General features: G+C 39.8%; 1 protein-coding gene across 4 annotated transcripts in view; it reads right to left on the bottom strand.

Moving 5' to 3' along the window:
• Positions 1-22,122, bottom strand: part of ADGRD1 (adhesion G protein-coupled receptor D1) — a 470,522-nt gene that overhangs the window by 47,588 nt on the left and 400,812 nt on the right. For all 4 annotated transcript variants that reach the window (XM_072600751.1, XM_072600753.1, XM_072600750.1 and 1 more), the window contains one exon: positions 17,469-17,535. In XM_072600751.1, the coding sequence (XP_072456852.1) occupies positions 17,469-17,535 (67 nt within the window). The remainder of the gene's footprint in view (positions 1-17,468; positions 17,536-22,122) is intronic.

Genomic DNA, 22,122 nt, shown 5'->3' with positions numbered 1-22,122 from the left:
AATGACATAATAACTGTAAAGAGCTTAGCACAGTGTCTGGCATATAGTAGGAGCTTAATAAATGCTTATTCCCTTCTTCCTCCCTCTGTGTACATGCTAAGGTCCAGCCACACTGACCTTATCGCTGTTGATCACACACAACATTCCACCTGTCATCTGCTATCTCTGGCCATGGTTCTGATTATCCCTCATGCCTGGAATGTTTTCCCTCCTTGCCTCAGGCTCCTGAAAGCCCTGGTTTTCTTCAGGAATTATTTCAAGAGCTTCCTTCTATATGAGTCCTTTTCTGGTCTCTCTGGAAGGTAATACCCTCCCTTCTAGGGATGCCTTGTATCTACTTTATATATGTCTTGTTTCTAGTTCTATATGTGTTTTGTATATTTCAATATATGTGTATGTTGTCTATCCTGTTAGAGTATAAACTCCTTGAGGAGAGGTACCATTTTATATATGCCTTTCTATCTCCATTGCCTAACAGTGTCTGGTACATAATAGCCACATGATAAATGATTTATTAATTAGTATCCTATTCACTTAAGACCTTTAATTCCCTAGTTAGTCAGAACCAACTTGAATTTTTTTGTGTGTGATAGGGCTGAACATGGCACATCTTTCCTCCCCACCCCAGATGACATGCATCCTGATGGGAAAGAAGTCTGTCCATGACAAAAATGGGTTTTTTTGAGGGTAAAAGTGCCTGGGTGGGCAAAAGCTGAAGTACACCCATGGGTGTACTATTAGCACCCTCCAAATTTATAGCTCTAAGACCATACTCCAATGGTCCCATCCTAGTTATGCCTCTGAAATTAACATATCCAAACTCCACAATTTTATATTAATGTTAGGGGTTATACTCCCCACTTGCTAAAATGCCATGTGGCCTCGAGGTGCATACTTTATTTTTTTCTGCTACTCTGTCTTTGTCATTTAAAAAAAAGAAAAGAAAGGATGATTAGAAGAGACTTGGGAGAGAGGTTCACACTATGGCATTACTCACAATAAATTACTATAAACTGTTTTGCAAACATAAGAAAGCTTACAAGTGATTAATAGGAACCATGCACCCTTAATTGCCTTTCAGTCCCTCTATTTAAAAACTGGAATGAAATATTTCAATAGGGTTGAACTGTTTGCATTACATGCTGTTAGGATTCATTCTTGAATCTATTTCTCAAAATATTCTGCAAGTTTCTTGAGTTCAGTCTTTTCATTTTGCATGTGAGCCTCTTACCCCCCCTCCCCCAGCCTTGTTCAACTGAGAAAATTTGCTACAGCATTAGGGAATGAGGCATAGCTAAATGCAGTCACCCATTCCACAATGCTGTGTAATTATATTGAGAGATAATGGAAGCCTTGAAACCAATCTGAGAGTTTAGGGGAAAAAATGAAGGAAGGGAAAGTAGAAGAGTCTATGCCTGACTCTCTTTGCCCCATGTTTATTGTCTGGGTTAGATCCTGGGATTTTTCAAATGTTTCTTAAGATTTCAAGTCTGGAGCCTCCCCATATTAAACTCCTAACAAGTGATGATTCCAGAGCGGTGACACATGTAACCTAGAATGTAATGAGAGTTTCATCAATTTGGAATCCCCTCACTGAAACTTTTGACAAGGTCCTTCTGCCTGATGTCAGAAACATCACTGATGAAACAAGGTAGGGGTTGTCATTCCATTTCAGAGGACAGTGGAACCAATGTAGGCCATCTTCCCTTTTAAGGCAGAATAAAAATAAAGTGAAATATTTGTGGTAATCTGTTTCATCTGGTTATTAACTTCAACTCTTTTTTTTGGTAAGATAATTTATCTCATCAAAAACTATATTTAAACCTTCTTGCAAGGAAATTATTTTCAACTGCCCTCAGTATCCAAGGTCCTTCCATCCCTCAGTTTTCTGTTTGTTTGTCTGTTTTTACCCAAGGAAAACAGACCCTCCTGATAAAACAGAGCTGTTCTTTTATCATCTATAGCTTGGGAAAGAGCAAGAAGCTATATGTGCTCTGTGGGACCCAACTTGGAGGGGGTTTTGTACTATTTGATGATGAGTCAGACAAACACAAGAAGTTTAAGGGTCTCAAAGAGAAGTATTTCCAGGACGAGGAAAGTCATCCTTTATTATTATTTATTGTTGTTATTGTTATTTTCACTACCACTACTACTACCGTTGCTGCTGCTGCTGCTGCTGCTACTACTACTGCTACTACTGCTGCTGCTGCTGCTGCTGCTACTACTACTACTGCTGCTGCTGCTGCTGCTGCTGCTGCTACTGCTGCTGCTGCTGCTGCTGCTGCTGCTGCTACTACTACTACTACTACTACATGGAATTATTGTTCAGGTATGTGTTAAACAAAATGGCCTCTGAGGTTCCTTCCAAAAAAAGTTCCAATTAGGGTCTTGCATCAGGGCCTGAATTAAGAGAACATTCACTGACTTGCTGTCCAGCAGCATAGAAACAACCAAAATTACTTAACACTGAGTTAGCAAGAATAATTAAAGTAAGATGCTAAGTAATACCCTGGAATGAGAATATCTTCCTTTCCCTAACTACTCTCTTCCTCCTCCTACCCCAACTTGATTCACAGAATTTTGTGCTATTTAACCTGAGCAAAAATGATTCTTTGATAATTGTTTGGTAGCCATCAGCATCTGAGAAATTTGGCTTGGGGTAAACTATGAGTTCATAAGTACTGTTGGTTTTTCTTGCAAATACCTTATGGTAAGGTCTTCTCTATTCCCGTTCATTGAAAATGAAAACTCACTGGAACTGCTTATATGTATACTCTCTCTCTGTCTCTGCCTCCGCCTCTGTCTCTGTCTCTCTCTCTCTCTGTCTCTCTCTGTCTCTCTCTCTCTCTGTCTCTCTCTCTCTCTCTCTCTCTGTCTCTGTCTCTCTCTCTCTCTCTCTCTCTCTCTCTCTCTCTCTCTCTCTCTCTCTCTCTCTCTCTCTCTCTCTCTCTCTCTCTCTCTCCCCGCCTCTCTGAATTGTGGCTAAACTTCACACTTTGTTGCCTCTCCCAAGATAAAGACCCATATGTTGAACAAATGGATGCTTGGAACTATTACTCCTGATTAAGAATGGTTGGGGTAAGGATGGGAGGGGAGGCACATGCTATTCACACTGAAAACATGGAGAAAAGATGATTTTAAAATAATACCTATGGGAAAGTAGGGCAACAATCTAAAAGAAAATATTGTTTTACCCTTTTAATTAGGAAAAGATCATCCAATTTATAGTCTGGGGTCATGGATGCAATTCCCAATTTTGCCACTCAGTGGCTGACATTTATATAGGACTCTCAGGTCTTCAAAGCCCTTGGTACACACTATCTCACTGCAGTCACACTAAAACCCTCTTTAGGAAGGTGTTATTATTTTCCCCTTTTTACAAGAGAAACACTTCAGACTCAGAGAGGTAAATTAGCATGCCTGTGGTCACACTAAGTATTTGGGGCAGAAGTGGAATCCATTTTTTCCCTTTAATCCAAGTCCAACGTGTCACCTACTACACCAAAGGTGTCAAACTCACTCATTTAAAATACTATTGAGAAATGCTTAACAAAATAAATTAAAATAAAATAAAACACAGATAATGTTCATTTGTGATTTTCCAAGTCAAGATACTGCCTTCAAGGACTATTGTTATTTCAGTTTGATATCTCTATATTGCACTCTGCTGCTTCTCAGTATAACCTGAATGATCTTGGAAAAGTCACATAGCTTATCTTGGCTTCAGTTTCTTAATCAGGAAAAAATGAGGAATTTCAATCAATCAATCAAAAGGCATTTATTAAGGGAATACTATGTTGTTCATCATTCATTTTCTCCCCACCCTCACCCAATGGAGAATAACATCTTCAAATGAAGAAGATACCTTTATATTTTCCCTCCATCAAAGAAATCACAAGAGGAACAAACATAAAGGGAAAAAAATCTGGCAAATTGCATTTTGGACTGGGTCCACTTTTGTCTTCCAATGTATAAATTCTCCAGCAGACACTAAGGATGTTTCTTAGTAGCAAAAGGATATGGATTGTGAATTTCACTCAAAATGGGTTCAATATCAGATGAGTCTATCCGACCTCAGGACAAATCTTAGCATGTATATCCCTTTTTTCCAGTCCTCTCCTAAAAGGTGAATAAATTAAAACTGACACTTGTTTGATTCTCCTTTGTCACTTTTTTTGCTTGTCCCCAGAGGGCAGAACAGGGACTCATGGCTGGAAGTTACAAAGCATTGGATTTAAATGTGATGTCATTTTCTGGCTTTTGGTTACAGATCACTTCAATTCAATAATCTTTTAGTTAACACCACCTCTACTCCAGAACTGTACTAAGCCCAGGTGTTACAAAGATGAAATTAAAATAGACCCTGTCCTCAAGGAGCTTCCAGTCCATAAAAAAAAAAAAACAACAACAACAACAACAACAAAACTTGAACATGAAGAAACGAATGTGAAATAAGTGCAAAGGAAATCCAGGGTAATTTCAGAGAGGGGGAGAACGCTAACAACTGGGGGGAGGAAGGAAGTGAGAAAGGGCTTCCTACAGGAGGTAGCAGCTGAGCCAAGCATTGTTGGGAGCTAAGGATTCCAAGGAGAAGGAGAATGGCAAACCACTCCAGTATCTCTGCCCCAAGAAAACCCCAACAGAGGTCACTAAGAATTAGACACGACTGAACAACATCAAGAAAAGGGTTCCAGAAGATTCCCTGGACCTAAGGGTCATGCATACCAACATGGATCAAGCTTATAGACTGTAGCATTCACATTTAACAAAATTCTCCTTGGTGTTAATCCTGTAGCCAGGTAGCACCCTGGAGAGGGAAAACGGTGTGATCTGTGTCAGCAATCCTCCTCAGTTTGATCAAGCCTCCAGCAATCTGTTTCCTGTCTCCATTGTTTCCCATTACAAAGAAAATACAGATGTTTATGCTTCTCCTTAATTTTACTTTACACATGGCAAAGAGGGAACAAGGTGGCAGATGGCTGATGACAAGGCAAAGTCCCGATGGATCTCTTTGCTACCTCTTTCTGGAATATCTGAGGTAGAAGGTGAGAACTTTTTATACTACAGAGATTTTTGCCTCATAGGGAGACTTCAGTAGAGATTATTGCCCTCACAAGTGGAGGAAGGGAATAATTGTTTTCATTACATTTCCACGTATATTCAGATGTTGTTGTTCAGTCCTATCAGTCATATCTGACTCTTTCTGGCTCCATTTTGGGTTTTCTTGGAAAAGATACTGGAGCAGTTTGCTATTTCCTTCTCCAGCTCATTTTACAGATGAGGAACTGAGGCAAAAAGGCTTAAGTGACTTGCCCAAGGTCACACAGCTGGTAAGTGTCTGAGGGTAGATTTGAACTCAGGTCTTCCTGACTTCAGGCCCAGTGCTCTCTCTGCTGCACCAACAGACATTAACCAATAGGAGCCTAAAGCAAAGGAGGGCAAATAGGACATCCAGCTAGTTCCACCCAACCTCCCTCTCAGGGGTGTTTTGGAATCAGTTCAAACTCACTAGGGAGAGCCTATTGTCCAATCTTCCAAATTATAGGATCACATCTATATTATACATCTGCATAATAATAATTATTATAATAACAGCATTTATATAGTGCTTATTATGTGCCAGACATTTTGCTAAGCACTTTATTATTAATATTTTCTCATTTAATCCTCACAAGTAGGTGCCATTATTATCCCCATTTTACAAATGGGGAAACTGAAATTAGGTGACTTGCCCAAGGTCACACAGTTAGCAAGTGTCTGAGGCTACATTTGAACTTGGGTTTTCCTTGCTCAAGCCCAGTACTCCAGCCACCTCACCACTTAGCTATCTCAGCATCCCCTTCATATTACAGATGAGGCAATCTAAGGCCAAAAGAGGCTTAATGACCTGCCCAACCTCAATGGGGTAGTAAGTATCAGAGGTGAAATTCAAACCTAAGTCTCAATCTTGTTTTTATGAAGTCAAAATTTTTGAACCCAAGTACAGATTGATACCTCTCTTGCTGATTCAGCTCAACATTCTAGCCTGGCAATCTCTTTGTTGCGGTGCTGACATTGTCATCCAAATGATTAGCCAGGTTTGCATCATCTATATACATAGATGTATATATATCCTACTGCATTCCACCTTTTTTTTTTTGTCCTTTTGTCTTGACCAAGTTGATAAACCAGACTATGGGAAGATAATTTCTCTACTTGCCTCTAAAGATTAACTTTTCTTTTTCTAAGTTTTGCCTACTATGTTGCTAGCATCAGATTATAAGGGATTTTTTAAAATTATCTCTGAAATTGATGGAGGAAGTGTGAATAGGGAAATACGCTGGGAAGGGGTCTAGTACAGTGCCACACCTAAGGATGTGCTGAAGTCTGCTGGAAATTACGAGAGTCAATCATTAAATTTTCAGTGTGAGCAGTTACACTCTGGAAATCAACAAATGCAACAAATCAGAGCTTGATATATTGTTTTGTTGATTGTTTAGACTCAAACAGGTGACAGAGAAAATGTTAATAATGCAAATTAAATTTTAAAAGGTATCCTGTGCAATTTTTTTTTTTTATCCAGAGAGTTCCATGCTAAATATTTCCCAGCACATCACTGGCCAGACCCTGACCAGTCTGTCCCAGATTGCCTCAGGTCCTGCCTGTGTTTTGGGCACATGCTGACTGTTCAAAAATTTAAATGTCAACAGTTTTTGCTTTGGGAGGCTCTCCAACTTTTTCTAATAGAACAGAGAGCCAAAGACCTAGCTTAAATCTGACCTCTGACTCTTGCCAACTGCCTGTCCTTAGCCAAATCACTTCATATCTCTGTGGGCATTAATTCCTCACATGTAAAAAGGAAGGAGTGGGCACCATCACCTCTAAGATACCTTTCAGCCACCTTAAATCTAAGATGTTATGATCCATTTTCATTTCCCTCTCTTACCCCATTTCTTCCTTCAGGGAATCCCTCCCATTGACTGATAGGACACAACAAAGCTCTAATGGTGGAATTTCAGACACAGTGACAAGTGAAAGAAAGGTTACTTGAGTAGAGGGAGTTTTCAGCAAAGACCATAAATCAGCACCTCCTTAAAAGGGCTGGTCCTGCCTGCACCACAGACCAAAATCATAGAGAGAAGAAAATTCAAATTGCCTCCTTGGCAGAGGTTGCTTTGCTCTCAACCTAGAATATAATAGCACACAAGTCAGCACTCAAACAGCAGAGCCTGAGTCAGCATTGTTACCCTAAAAAAAACTGGATTATTTCCCAATTTTACCATTTGTCCTTTTTTTTCTCTTAATCCCCACCCCCCCCAACCCTTTAGTGTGTTAGACAGCAAAGTTAAATTATTGAAGTCATCTAGTTCCTCTTATGGAAATTTTTGAAGCTGGAGCTGGTGAGGTGAATAATTATGCTAGGTCCCTAAAGGAAGAAAAGGAATGAGAGACACGTTGTATCCAATCCTTTGTAATCCCTCTAAAAGGTTGGGTTAGTAAAGTGATTGCAAATGATTCGCAGAGCACCCCAATGGGAAACTGCGCTAACTGCCCTGGAGGAGAACAGCTCCAGGACAGTGTTACCCATGGAGTCAATGCCAGGGAGTTGAGCTTAAGCATGTGATGGGCTCAGAGCTCTTTAGTCATGCAGTGGATGGGGGCTCAAAGAACAAAGTCCTTTTCTATCCATCCCTCTGCCCTTGAAACAGCCTGCTTAAAAGAGGGATTTGCAGTCTTTGGAAACTATGGGGAATATCAGAGGACATGAGCAAAATAGATGTGGGCTCCATCTGTGTCATTCAGAATTCCCTACTCTGTTTGGGAAAGCAGATGCATCAGAAATTACTTAACTGATATTCTATCTCTTTGGACAGAAAAAAAAAAGGAGGGGGAAGAGGGAATTCTTTCTTATATCAAGGCAGTATGAAATAGCAGATAGGGTGTTAGACTTGAAGTCAGAAAGTCCTGGTTCAAATCCCAAATGTGACCCTTTGTATCATATCCAGAAAGATAGGCAGACAGAGCATTTATTAAGTACTTATTAAGCCAAGCACTAGGCTAAGCCTTGGAGATACCAATAGAAGCATCGGGGACATAAACATAAGCAAGCAAATTTGTCCCTGCTCTCAAGGATTTTAAATTCTAATAAAGAAGAGTTAGGAAGCAGGAGGGAAGTAGAAATGTCAGGAAATTTTGTGGAGACCCTGATCATCTCAAGATAAGGCTAAAGTACCCTATCAAAACAAAGTGCTTGGGGACAGCAGGGAAAGGATGAGTCTATGTTCAGTGAGAAGGAGTTGGAGATGATGGTCCAAGTGTAGATGGCATAGCATGGAGATGACCTGGAAGGCATTCCAGAGGTCATTTAGCCCAATCCCCTTATTTTACTGATGAGGAAATTGAGACCAAGGTAAGAGTGTAGTTTCTCCAAGGTCAAATGGTCACTAAGTATCGGGGTTGGAACTGGAACTCAAATTCTCTGACTCCAGAGTCAACATCCTTTACATAACTCCACACTGTCTCCCTGATCAAGTCTCTCTGAACCTCAGTTCTCTCATGTGTAAGATGAGGAGAATAATGAATACAGACCCTACCTTACTGTTCTGCTTTTTGATGTTTTGTTTTGTTTTGGAGAAATAAAATATGGTGATGAGAAGCAAGTATTTTACAAACAGGTAAAGGCCCATATCAATGTCAGATACGTCATTAATGGGCTGAGATGGTGCAAGTTCCTTCTGATGAGATCCAATTCCAAGAGTTGCAGTTCAAGAGTCAAACACAATAGTCTAAGAGAAAAACACTCCTTTTCCCATGTGAACCATTCTTTCCACTTGTAAACACAAAGCAGAGGGTGGTGGAAAACCACTTTCCACCATGCCATGGACACATCTGGTGACCGCAAATGCTCCCTATGAATCATCTTCTAACATTTGCCATGTCTACCCTGTTTCTAGGGGCTCTCTGATCATCGCAGGGCCTTGAGGAATAGTCTACAGGGCAATGGTAGCTTTCCCAGACCTGGCTCCATCCTTGGTCTTCCAATCTTCTTCCTCCATATCTACCTTGTTAGCTTCAGCTCTATTCTAGGTCCACAGAATCCCAAAACATTTATTTGCTTCCAGGTCTATTCTTTGGGTCCGTGTAAAACATATCAAATCCCTGTTCCAGAGGACAACCCTTAAATACTTTTAAGACAGCTCTCACGTTTTCCTTGAAACTTCTCTTCTTTGGGTTCTACAATAATAGAGGAAATAGTGTTGAACTCAGAGTTAGAAAGACTTGGATTTCAGTCCTGCCCCTGACACATTAGCTGTGTGATTTGGGGAAGCTTATTTAACTTCTCGGAGTTTCAACTTCATCTATAAAATAATTTATTATTTTGTATTAATATAAATAATTTATTTATATTATTATATATGATATATTATTATATTATATTATGTATTAATTAATATTAATATATTATATAGAATTTACTTACTATGAACTTACTATGTGCCAGGAACTGTGCTGAGTGCTGATAGTACAACTAATTTTTCAAAAAAACAATCATAGTCCCAGTCCCTGCCTCAAAGACTGTAATCTAAAGTACTCTATGATGCTGAACAGTTCGAAATCTGCCTTAGTAGTTTCCTCAACAGGAGTCCCTTGTGCCAATGAAATCAGACAGCCAATCATCTATCTTCATGTTTACCTATGTATTCTGTCTCTCCCTTAAGGGACTATTTCATTATTTTTTTCCCTTTGGTGTCTGGCACCTAGTACTATGGCTGACACAAAGTAAGCCCTTAGTAAATGCTGACTGACTGATTGATTGATTGATTTGAAACCTAAAAGAACCACAGAAACACCAGTTGTTTATAAAATTCAACTGATTTTCATAAGTCATGATCTCAAAGCCTTCACTACTCCAAACTGTGGTCTATAGCTTCTCACACAATGTGAAGAGTGGTACTAGGACATAATTTCAATGCTCCACTTCTCTATCTAAAATAGAGAATGTGAAATTTTGTGTGTATTAAAAACTATTAATGTATTGACAATTTTTCAGTATGAAAATATACTTAATTTCCTCTAGGGAAAAAATTTCTCAAGATTCTTTTATCCAGTGGGCATTCCATATCTTCATGTCCTTATAGAAACAGACTTTCTGGGATCCATCAATATATTCTAAGTCTCAACGGCTTCATGACTGAGATAGTTTGGAAATACCCTACTGCTATATGAAAAAGCAGTAATAAGGATAATAGTTCATTCTTACTTAGGGCTTTAAGGTTTGCAAAGCATTTTGTATACATTATTTTTAATGAGTTTCACAAAGGGCTACTAATATTATTTTATTTTTATTTTTTTACAGATGTGAAATCTAATATTGAGAGAAATTGAGCCTGCCCAGGATCACACAGCCAGTGTCTGAGTCAGGATTCCAAGTCAGGTTTACTATCCTGAAGTTCAGTATTCTAGCCATATGTTATCTAGCTGCCTTTAAGACCACCAGAGAGTTACCATATTTCAAAACACTTTTTTAATGATTTTTGAAATCTGTCATTTTCTCTACAAAGTCAACCATCCTTTTTCCATACAGTTCTTTAAAAATTCTCCCCTTACAAAGTAGCAAAGACCTCCTAGGAGTACCTTGTAAGAGCTGTCCCTGGTCCTAATCTCTAGTAACTCCTAGAATCATCCACTTGATCAGACCAGAATGTCCTGTTATCTAACAGGTGACCACAATGGAATAGTGAGCACTCATTCACATCATTGCAACTAAGATATGAAACTGATATTTTCTTTTAGAGAGATTACACAATTATAGTTGAAAGACACATCTAATTCAGCCATTGTAAGGAACACCACAAGCCTAAAAGAGCCAGGAGTCAGTTCTCATTCTTGAGAGCTCCAAACTGAGAAAAAAAATGTGTACTTCTTAGCTCCCAGAGGATAGGATTTTTGGGGTTTGAATACCCCAAGAAACATCATAGCATATATGTGCATTTGGGTATATGCATTAACAGAATATACATACATACATACATTATTTGTTGTTTTTTGGTCATTTTTCAGTTGTGTCTGACTCTTCATAATCCTTTGGGGGTTTTCTTGGCAAGAATACTGGAGGGTTTGTTCCTTCCTTAGCCTCACTTTACAGATGAGGAAACTGAGGCAAATACGGTTAAGTGACTTGCCCAGGGTCACACAGCTAGTAAATGTCTGAGGTCCCATTTGAATTCAGGAAGATAAGTCTTTCTGACTCCAGGTTCAGCACTCTATTCAGTGCACCACCTAACTGCCCAACATGTATTATACATATACTTATATGTGCGTATGTATGTATGTATATACCTAAAAGTATATATGTGTGTATATATATGTGTGTGTATGTATGTATGTGTATATATATGTGATATATACGTATGTATTTATATGCTTAAAAGCATGTGTGCATATATTTCTAAGGAGATATAGGTGCACATATATATTCCCAGATGTAGTTAACATATAGTTATACATCTATGTATATTTAGTCCAGAGCATTGCTTCAATGTAAATATACATACATGCATATATGTACACATACATATGACATACATACACCTTATAAATGGATTTGACCTTGCTAAAAATTAGCCAGTTGCCCCTATAGGAAGCTTCTGCTCCCAAATCAGCTATCTAAGAGAAAATCAAAGAATTCCCATCCTGGCACCAGATTTCCCTTCCATTAAATCAATCAACAAGCATTTATTCACTCACTCTAGGGCAAGCATTTTGCTAGGCACCTGTGATATAAAGTAAGAATGGACTTACATTTTATGAGGGAGGGGAGATGGGAGGGATAGCATATACTTATGTAAATATGCTGAATATATCCTAAATCAGCACAAGGCAATTGGATAGGGAGGGCACTAACAGATGGGAGGCAGGTGGGAGAGGATCAGGAAAGGTCTGTCCTATGGATCACACCATTTAAGTGAGTTTTGAAGGAAACAGGAGATTCGAGGAGGTGAAAGGAAGGAGGGGAAGCATTCTGGACATGAGAGACAGCCAGTACAGAGGCAAGGGGATAAGAAATGGAGTGATATGTGTGAGGAATGACAAGACATTTAGTCTGACTGGACCACAGAGTGAAGTAGGGTGAAAATATATAACAAGACTGAAGAGGCAGACTGGGTTTTAAAGGGCTTTAAATGCTAAGCAGAGGAACTTCTTATACATAATCCAACCTCCTCATTTTACATATGGGGAAACCAAAGATTATAGAGGTTAAGTGCCTTGCCCATGGTCACTCAGATGTATGCAGCTTACGTAGTGGTGAATGGCAGATCTATGGTTTGAACCCATGCCCTCTACCCATAAATCAAACACTTAAATCATAGGCTCACAGATTTAAAGCTGGATGAAATCTTAGAGGGCATTTAGTTCAACCCTCCTCATTTTATAGATGAGAGGAAAATAAAAGGTAGCACAATGGATAAAGTGCTGGACTTGGAGGCAGCAAAACCTAAGTTATCAAATGTTTACTAGCTGTATGACCTGGGACAACTCAATTTCTGGGCCCCAGTTTCCTCATTTGTAAAATGTGCTCAGTAAAAATACCTCCTTTCCAGGATTGTTTTGAGGATCAAAGAGAGAACATGTAAAGCGCTTTACAAACTTTCATTGTCCTTTATAAATGCTACATATTATGACCTAGATTCAATCAGGTAATAAGTGGAAAAAGGAGATTTGAACCTAGATTCTGACTCTATACCCAAATTTTGTTGTTCCAGTTCAATTGTTTCAGTCACATCCAAGTCTTCATGACCCCATTTTGGGATTTTCTTGGCAAAGATACATGAGTGGTTTGCCATTTCTTTCTCCAACTCATTTGACAGATGAGGAAACTGAGGCAAATAGGATTAAGTGACTTGCCCAAGGACACACAGCTACTATGTGTGTGAAGCCATATTTGAACTCAGGAAGATCAGTCTTCAGACCCAGAGCTCTATCCACTGCGTCATCTACCTGCCCAAATCTTAAATCAAGTCAATTCGATCCAACCAATACTTAATAAACATCTAGTAAGTGTAGAGTCCTATATTAATTAGATGCTGAGATTGCACAATCAAAGATCAACCTAGAACATTTTTTCCTTTCTTTTCTGGAAACCCATCAGCCAAGGAGGATCCTGGCTGCACCCACCCATGGCTGCAGGAGCATTTGAGGAGCATTTTAATTAAGAAAGGCTAAATCAAGTGTTTAAACATCTTCTGCTCTGCTTTAATTGCTAATTAAACTGCATAGGTCTGCTCCATAGTCAGTAGCGCCCAGCTAAGAACAAAAGGCAGATTAGTCTCCAAATTAATATTTAGGGAGCAAATTTAGGGTGGGAATAGAGAGAGAAGGAGTGCATACTTTAGAGTGCAATTTTTTTATCTTATTCCTTGATTTTGTAAAATATATCTGGCTTCAAGCTGCCATTAATTTTTTTTAAAGATATGCTCAACTTTGCTTTGATTTGGTGAAATTCAAAAGTTTGATTTAGTATCAGTACTTTAAGAATTATTTATGGCCATGATGCTAGACAGCTGGTAATATACAGCTTAAATAGGGGATTCTTTTCTGGAGGATGTATGAGAATTTGAAAATTAAAGCTAGAAGCATCTTCTGCCCCTTAATCATAGGCAGAATAAGACCATGCTGACCAGTCAGAGTGTCTTAATCCAGTTGAAAGGTTGTTTGTCAAAGGGCATATCCACTGGCAGCCCAATTAGGCCCTAGCCTAGGCTATAAACATCCTTCTGGGGTCTTGACCCACCCATGGTATATCAAAGAGCTGGTTTTAATGCATTTGCTGAGCAAGCAGCATGTGATATGTCAGGGAAGTCTTTTCTTGTTCTCTAATCCTGGCTTCTGAATGTCAGTGCTGACTGAGATAGAGGTTTCTAGTCACAGGGGGTCTGGAAGGAAGCACTTGATGCTTGGCTTTGGAGGTTTGAAGTACTTAAAAAGAATATAGTGCTCAGAAGTTCACCAGGCTGGTGCAATAGCTACATCAGAGGCAGATGCCAAGTTATGGTCAGCACCTCTATAGAGTCCCACTGCCAAGGCTCAATTCACAGATTAGCAGCTCTGGGGAAAGGGAGGAAAAGTAAAGCATAGGCAGAGTAATAAATTGAGGTTGCATTAAGAAAAGGAGAGACAGAGACAAAAATAGAGACAGAGAAACAGAGAGAGACAGAGGGAGGAGAGAAAAACAAAGAGACAGAAAGAGACAGAGAGAGGTACAGAGAAAGAACAAGACACAAAGACAGATCAAGACAGAGAGAGAAGGAAGGAAGGAAAGAAAGAAAGAGAGACAGTAAGAGGAATGGAGAGAAAAAAGGAGACAGAAAGAGATGGAGAAAGAAAGAGAGAGAAGGAGGGAGAGAGACAGGAACACAGAGAGAGAGAGGGAGAGACAGACAGAGAGACAGACAGACAGAGAAAGAGAGAGACAGAGAGACAGAGACAGAGAGAGGGAGAGAAAAAGAGACTCTTAGAATCCACCCAGATGTTTTCCTTGGTCTATACTGTTCCAGTTTAATTTAATTCAATGAATATTTATTGCTCAATTTCTCTTGCTGATCCCAACTATGCATTCTAAACCCAAGCCAAACTGGACATTCTTCTGGTATGCCCACCCTCCATGCTTTGCTCAGGCTGTTCCCTACACCAGGAATATCGAGAAGAAGGCTTTTCTTTGTTGGTTGAATTTCTAGCCAGCCTGAAGCCTGGCTGTAAGTCTGCCTCTTCTAGGAAGGCTTCCTTAAATTCCAGTCCATCCTAAATGATCCTCTACCCCTTCACACTGCCTTATACTTTGCTCTCTTCAATGTACTTATCACAGAATTTTGCATATTATAATGATTTGTGTTAGTGCCTTACTTCCCTCCCAAACTGCAATCACCTTGAGGACAATACTGGGTCTCATTTAATCCTTGCATTTGCCTAGCACCAAGCAGAGTGCTTTGGACATTTCTACTCTAGGAATCCATGATTTCTTTCAAGACTTAGCTCATCTGCCAGAAGCCTTTTCCTGGTTTGTACCTGCTTTTCCCTCCTCTACTCCTCCCCTGCTTATGTCTTCTCCTCTAAGGTTAAACACTGTCTTCTAGCTACTTCTGAATGTGTCTTGCACATACCTATGTGTACTATGTATATATTCACTATTTCTCCCATGAAGATACAAGTTCTTTGAATACATGCATTGATTTTTTCCCTTCATATCCCAAGCACTTAGCACGTAGTAGATGCTCCATAACTGCTTGTTGATTGATTAGCCGTCTAATGTGTTCTAGACTCTCAAGGGAGCTCTCCAAGGTACCTAAGATGGAAAGCATACCAACCAGACCACTTCTAATGCTGGAGTCCTTAATATTGGGTGACATTTCTATAATACTTTAAAGTTTGTAAACCACTTTATGAATATTATCTCTCTTGATCTTCACTTGAGAGGCAGTTTTTCCATGTAATATTGTCCCCACTTCTACAGATGAGAAAACCAAGGTTCCAAAAATTTGCCATGGTTGTATATAATAAGTGAGAGGCAGGATTGGAACTCAAGTGTTCCTGAATACAAATTCTACCTACAATCTAATTATTCTACCTTACCTCTATTATTATCAACATGTTTATTAGGAGGTGCAGTTGAATTTGCTCACTGAAAACTTGGACTCATTGGGTGAGCCTCTCTATGGCTGAAGTTGGGATATCTCAAGGATTGGCAATTGTGTTTTTGTCAGAGGGCTAGCTCTGGCTCAGCCCTCACTGTGGGAGCAGATGAGCCACTGAACCTTCCTGAGGCTCAATTGACTCATGTCTAAAATGTGTTAATTCTGTGTCTATTGATTAAAGAACAGCTAAATATTATGCTGTATCAACGTGATGAATTATAATGATACAAAAACAATTAGAAATGTGAGGAATTCAGAGAGATGTGAGATGACTTGTATGAATAAGGACTAATGTATATAGTGAAGTAAAAAGGGGGAAAATGCATGCTATAGAAATATTGTTTTTCAAGGTTGGGGGGAAGAGTCCAGATGCATGATGTCAAGAGTAAGGGGGTGGGGTGTAGAATAAACATTTATATGGCACTTACTAAGTGCCAGGGATTGTTAAGTGCTTTTTACAAATGCTATCTCATTCAACGTTTACAACAACCCTGTAATGTAGATGATGTCGTTATCCCCATTTTACAGAAACTGGAGCAATGACTTGGCCAGGGTCATAGAGCTAGTAAGCATCAGAGGCCAGATTCAAACTCAAGTATTCCTGATTCCAGACTTAGTCCTCTTTCCACTGCAACACCTAACTGCCTCACAGTGAATTCCCGATATAAAAGCTTTTCTACCAGTGCAAATCAGCAACTCATAGGTAACCCAGAGAGTTAGAGAGCTGATCAGGGAAATGGGAAGTGAAGTCACTTGTTCAGGGTCACAAAGCTAATTTGTCAGAGGCAGGAATTATATACCTAGGGCTTCTTAACTTTGAGGCTTACTGGCTTTCTACTGTGCTCTACTGCCTCTCCCAAAATGACTGTAATAATGCAAATGAAAACAACACCAAAAAGTACAAAGACTGTGATTAAATGTCATGACCATTTTCCGACTTGGAGAAGAGATGATGTGTTGGGGGTATAAGCTCAGTTCCATGTGGACAGTCTCGGGTAGGTAAAAGTGAGGACTTCTAAACCTTAGAGTTCTCATGAGGCCCCCCAGGGAACAGCTGGGAATTGAGGTGTGAGACCCAGGCTATCTTGTGCATTTCCACCTCTTCCCCGTGGGAAACTTGCTGGGGAGAGCATCCCGCCCTCGAGATTAATCCATGGTCTGAGCACACCTATTGTTGTCTAAGGGCTGAGAACAGGCACAGTATTCAGGTGCAAATTATGCGGTGGGAGAGCTTAAGTAGGGTCAGGAAAGCCTGAAGGCGCTCTTAGCGCTGAGGGGCCCTTAGAGGACAGAAGGCCCCTCTTCCCTCTCCCACTCCCACTTCCATTCTCTTACTGTAAGATCTTTGCCTCCTTGGGAAGAGGATTCCTCTCTCCTGAGGAAGAATTCACCCTGCACATGTAACCAAGACCCTGAATAAAGACTAACCCTTGTTCGACTCAGGAAAGTCTCTTCTCTCATACGTTTATCCGGTTTGCCCAGCCGAAGACCTGTGACAGGTAAGGAAAGACTTGGGTAGCCCTTAGGCCTCTAGGCCTGACAATGATGAAACACATTTCCTTCCCAATGATACAGAACAGGGGGACCACAGATGCTGGACTCAGTTTATATTTATTAGTCCTATGTCTGTATCAGCTGTTTTTGTTTAACAGTTTTTCTCTTTTGAAATAGGGTTAAAAGGGGTGAGGTGATGGTTTAAATCTGTAAATGACTGTGGTACAAAACCAAGAGATATCTGAAAAGCTTAATCTTAAAAAAATTGTTGTCGCTCTCATGTGCCCCCAACTGGAAATCACATACCATGATGACAAACAGGGCTGGGGCCACAAAGGCCCAGATGGCTCCATTCCCCAAGGACAACCAGCAACTGTAAGAAAAAAAAAGAGAGAAGTTACTCTCTAGCTCTGGGCTGCAAACTGGAGAACAAGGTCATTCAATTAGTGGTGCAGTTAATTAGCAAGCCAGTGGAAGTTCTCTTGCATGGAGGTTCAAATTTGCAACCAGAGACATTGCAGGATTGATAGCACACTTTCTTTTCTTTCTGGAGACCGTCAAACCCTAAAAACTGGTTGAGAGGGAGGCCCCCAACTGTACAAGGTGGATATGGGGGATGGGGAAGGCTGGAGAAGTGGGAATTGGGAACTGAGCCAGAGTCTTTCATTACTAGAAGCCACAAGCAGGCAAAAATGAGAATGATGAAATCTATAACCAGCTGTTCAATTACAGAATATTTTCAAAAAATATTGTTCACTAATTTTTTTGCATGACTACACATGTATAATCTATATCAATTGCTTGCATTCTCAATGAGAAGAGAAGGAGAGAAAGGGAGAGACTTTGGAACTCAAAGTTTGAAGAAAAAAAGAATATTAAAATTATTTTTACATATAATTGGGAAAATTATTAAATTAAAAAAAGAAAAATGACAACAAAAATGTTGCTCATTTATTCATTCAAAAGATATACTGAACACCCATTACCAATGAGGGTCTGTGCAGGACATCTCTGTCCATCCTACATGTGCGTGCACACACGCACACACATACACACACACACGGAATTCAGAGTCAAAAAAATTCCACAATGGAGCAGGATTATCCTTCATGTGTAATTAGTTTTTTGTACTAAATTCCAACCTTATTCGCAGAATAGTATTAGGGCCAGGCATTGTAGATATTGGAAAGCTTCATCAGAAATCCTAGGAACACTGATTCACAGGAATCTCAAGGTATAACTGCGGGTCACTACAAGTGGACTCTTTTAAAAAAAAATTAATTTAGAAAAGAACAACATATAAGGAAAGTTTTATCCTTATGATACTCACAAGATATCTCTTCTTGGGCAATTCAGGTCATCTCTCTAAACCTCGCTTGTCTTATCTAGAAAATGAGAATTATCAGACCTACACTGCAGAGGTAGTACCATAGTGAATAGAGATCTAATCTTCCTGTCAGAAAGACTTAGGGTTCGAGGTCTGACTTTGACCCACACAGACTGTAAATCCTGGCATAGGACACTCAGTGCCCCAAACAACTCTAAAATTTCAAGGTTCAGGAGAGCTGATGATGTGCATTCATGGATGGATAGATACACACACACACACACACACACACACACACACACACACAGAGGAAGTTCCCTACATCAACAACATCAGAGATCTAGACTAAAAACTAAGAACAAAAATGCCCTGAACTATCTACCTCAACAGGTCCATTTAAATGCTGCATAACCCTTGCTACCTGTCCAGTGTTCTGACACTTGATTCTCCACTATACACTCTATGACCTAGCTACAATAGCCTGCTCACAGTTCCTTGAAAATAACAATATTCCTTTCCAAGTCTTTGCACTAAATGCCTTCCATGCAAAGAATGTTCTGTGCCCACAACTCTGCCTTTGGTTCTCCTGTATCACTTTGAGAATCAGCTCTTATTCCACCTTCCACAAGAGGTCTGTCTAGGTACCATATCCCCCCACCCCCTTCCCCTTTGAGAGTGTTGTTTTTCAGTTATTTTCTACTCTTTGTGACCCTTTCTTGGGTTTTCTTGGCAAATATAATGAAGTGGTTTGCTATTTCCTTCTCCAGCACATTTTACAGATGAGGAACCTGAGGCAAAGAGGGTTAAGTGACTTGTCCAAGGTAACAAAGCTAGCAAGTTCTGAGGCTTGATTTGAACTTAAGATGAGTCTTCCTGAAACCAGGTCCAGCATTTTATTCACTATGGTACCACCTAACTGCCCTTTGAAATTACCTCCCATTTCACCTCTCCATTATTTTTGTCTCTCTCTGTGTCTCTCTCTTTCTGTATCTCTGTCTCTCCGTGTCTCTCTCTTTTTGCTCTCTCCATTTTCTCTCTCCTCTTTCTCTCTCTCTCCTCTGTCTCACTCTTCTCTCCATAATGTGGACACCAAGAGGGCAGGCTAGACGTTTCCTCCAGTTCCCACAACCTTTCAGACATCTCCAAAACAGAAATTATATGCCAAAGATAAAGCAATTTCAGCTATTTCTAGGATGCTTAAAATCCAAAAAGTTAAAAACTAAAACAAAAAACAGGAGCAGACTCTCACTGACCCTGAGCTCACACTCTTTCTCTCTCTCTCTCTCTCTCTCTCTCTCTCTCTCTCTCTCTCTCTCTCTCTCTCTCTCTCTCTCCCTCTCCCTCTGTATATATATATTTTATGTGTGCGCCTGTATATGTGTACATATATATATATGCATGTATAGATAGATAGATGATGGGTAGATGGATAGATAGATAAATGGATAGATAGATGGATGGATGGACAGATAGATACTTGTTTTACCTAGCTGTTTACATGTTATCTCTCCCATTAGAATGGGAGCTCTTTGAGAGTAGCTTTCTTTGCATCATCAATACTTAACATGTAATAAGGTTGGCACATACAGAAAGCACTTAATATATGCTTGTTGCTTTATTAACTGAAGCCTTAAAGTGCTACATAAATGTATTGTTGATTTCATCATTATTATTCTCATTGTTCCTCATGTGCCCTTTGTCCTGGGGATTCTTTCTCTATCTACCCTACTATTTCAATTACTTCCCAGGAAAATACTCTGCAAGGACCACTGAGGAGATTCCTTTTTAACCCTGAGCTGGGGCCATACCCTGGAAAGTTGCTATTGCTGCTGCTGTTTTGTTTTGTTTTCTGGAAGAAGTTCCATGGTGAATTGGAGAGAGCGGCGTCCTAAGAAACCTGGGTTTGAATTCTGCCTCTCACTCTTTCTAGTCGCAAGTCACTTGAGGTCAGTCACTTAAGGTCTTTGAGTCCCAGCTTCCTCACTGTCAAGTGTGATATCTACCTCAAAAGTTCAGTATAAGGCTCAAATGGAATAATGTATCCACCCCCTCCCAAAAAAAGCATTGCAAATTGTAAAATTATATAAATGTAAATTAGTCCTGCTATTTCTATACTTATGGACTCTCAAATAGGGATTTCCAGAGCCCACACTCCCTAAGGATGCTAAGCATCTCGAAGCAAGTTTTAACCTCTCCTAGACTCCCAAATATCTCTGCCAAATATATACATCTTTTAAAAAGTCAGTGAATAAGAAATAGAATGTCTGAAATCAATTCTCTCAGCTTCTAAGAGAGGGTACAGGACAGAGGAGCACAGAATCTGTAATACCATATTTTCAATTAATCTATCAATGAAAAGCTATTCACATAGATAGGTATAGATGTGTGTGAAATCAGTAAGGGGAATTTTCATTTGCATGGACACTGAGATATTGAACACAGCCAGGAAATAAGAGAGTTGGAAGAAATGGTTTCTGGAGCTAAAAAGGGCCCTGGCTACCATCTAGCCTAACAATTTGTCCAGTAAAGTGTGCAAGGAGTAAATAGAGAGGACAGATTCTGATTAGGAGGGAACAGAGGACTGACTGGTCTAAGGATTTAATGCAATTTTAGCCTGTATCAAGAGACATTAGAGGCAGCATCGACATGGTAGATAGAGAGTTAGCCTTGGAGTCAGGAAGACCCAGTTTCAAGTCCTGTCTCAGATATATACTGAGTGTGCAACCCCAAACAAATCACTTAACCTCTCAGTGCCCCAGCCAACTAAGACTCTAAGTTGAGGGAATTTGCATCTATCAAACACTTTTCAGGTCCTGGGCTAAGCACTTAACAAATATTATCTCATCAAATCCTCACAACAATCCCCTCAGAGGTAGGTGCAGTTTTATTTCCATTTTATAGTTGAAGAAACTGAACCTAATGAAGGTTAAGTGACTTGGCCAAGGTCACATAGCTAGTGAGTGTCTGAGGTCACATTTGAACTCAGGTCTTCCTGACTCTAAGCCCGATGCTGTATCTACTGTGCCACTCAACTGCCTAGTTGAGTATGGTTTTAATTGGTTGAAAGCATTTCCTTGACAAGAGTTCCTTTTACCCAGGAAATTAGAAATCCATATGTATGTGTCTACGTATTTCTGTGATGGGGAGGGAGGAGAAGAGGAAGAGGAAGAGATAGGATAGAGGGAGAAAGAAAGGAGGAAGAGAGAGAGAGAGAGAGAGAGAGAGAGAGAGAGAGAGAGAGAGAGAGAGAGAGAGAGAGAGAGAGAGAGAGAGAGAGAGACTGACTAGAACTAGGGCAGTAATAGACTAATCATCAAAGGGTGTGCTGAAGCCAACTTATACCTACTCAAGAGAGTTTATCGTTAAACTTTCAGTGTGAATATTTATACTTCAAAACCCAGCAGTATTACAAACCAAATTTATCATCTTATTGATTGTTTAGACTTAAGAAAATAATGGAGAAAATATTAACAAAGATTAAGTTTTTTAAAGTATGGCATCCTTTTCTGGAGAGCTCGTTGTTAAGTATTTACTAGCATACCCTTCCCCACCCCGGTTAGACCACATCTAGAGTTTTGTACTCAGTTCTAGATGCTATATTTTAGGAAGGATGCTGATAGATGGTAGTGTTTA

Source organism: Notamacropus eugenii, chromosome 4, assembly GCF_028372415.1.
Source record: "Notamacropus eugenii isolate mMacEug1 chromosome 4, mMacEug1.pri_v2, whole genome shotgun sequence".
NCBI lineage: Eukaryota > Metazoa > Chordata > Mammalia > Diprotodontia > Macropodidae > Notamacropus > Notamacropus eugenii.
The sequence above is the reverse complement of the archived record's forward strand: the minus strand, read 5'-3'. Positions and strand labels throughout refer to the sequence as shown.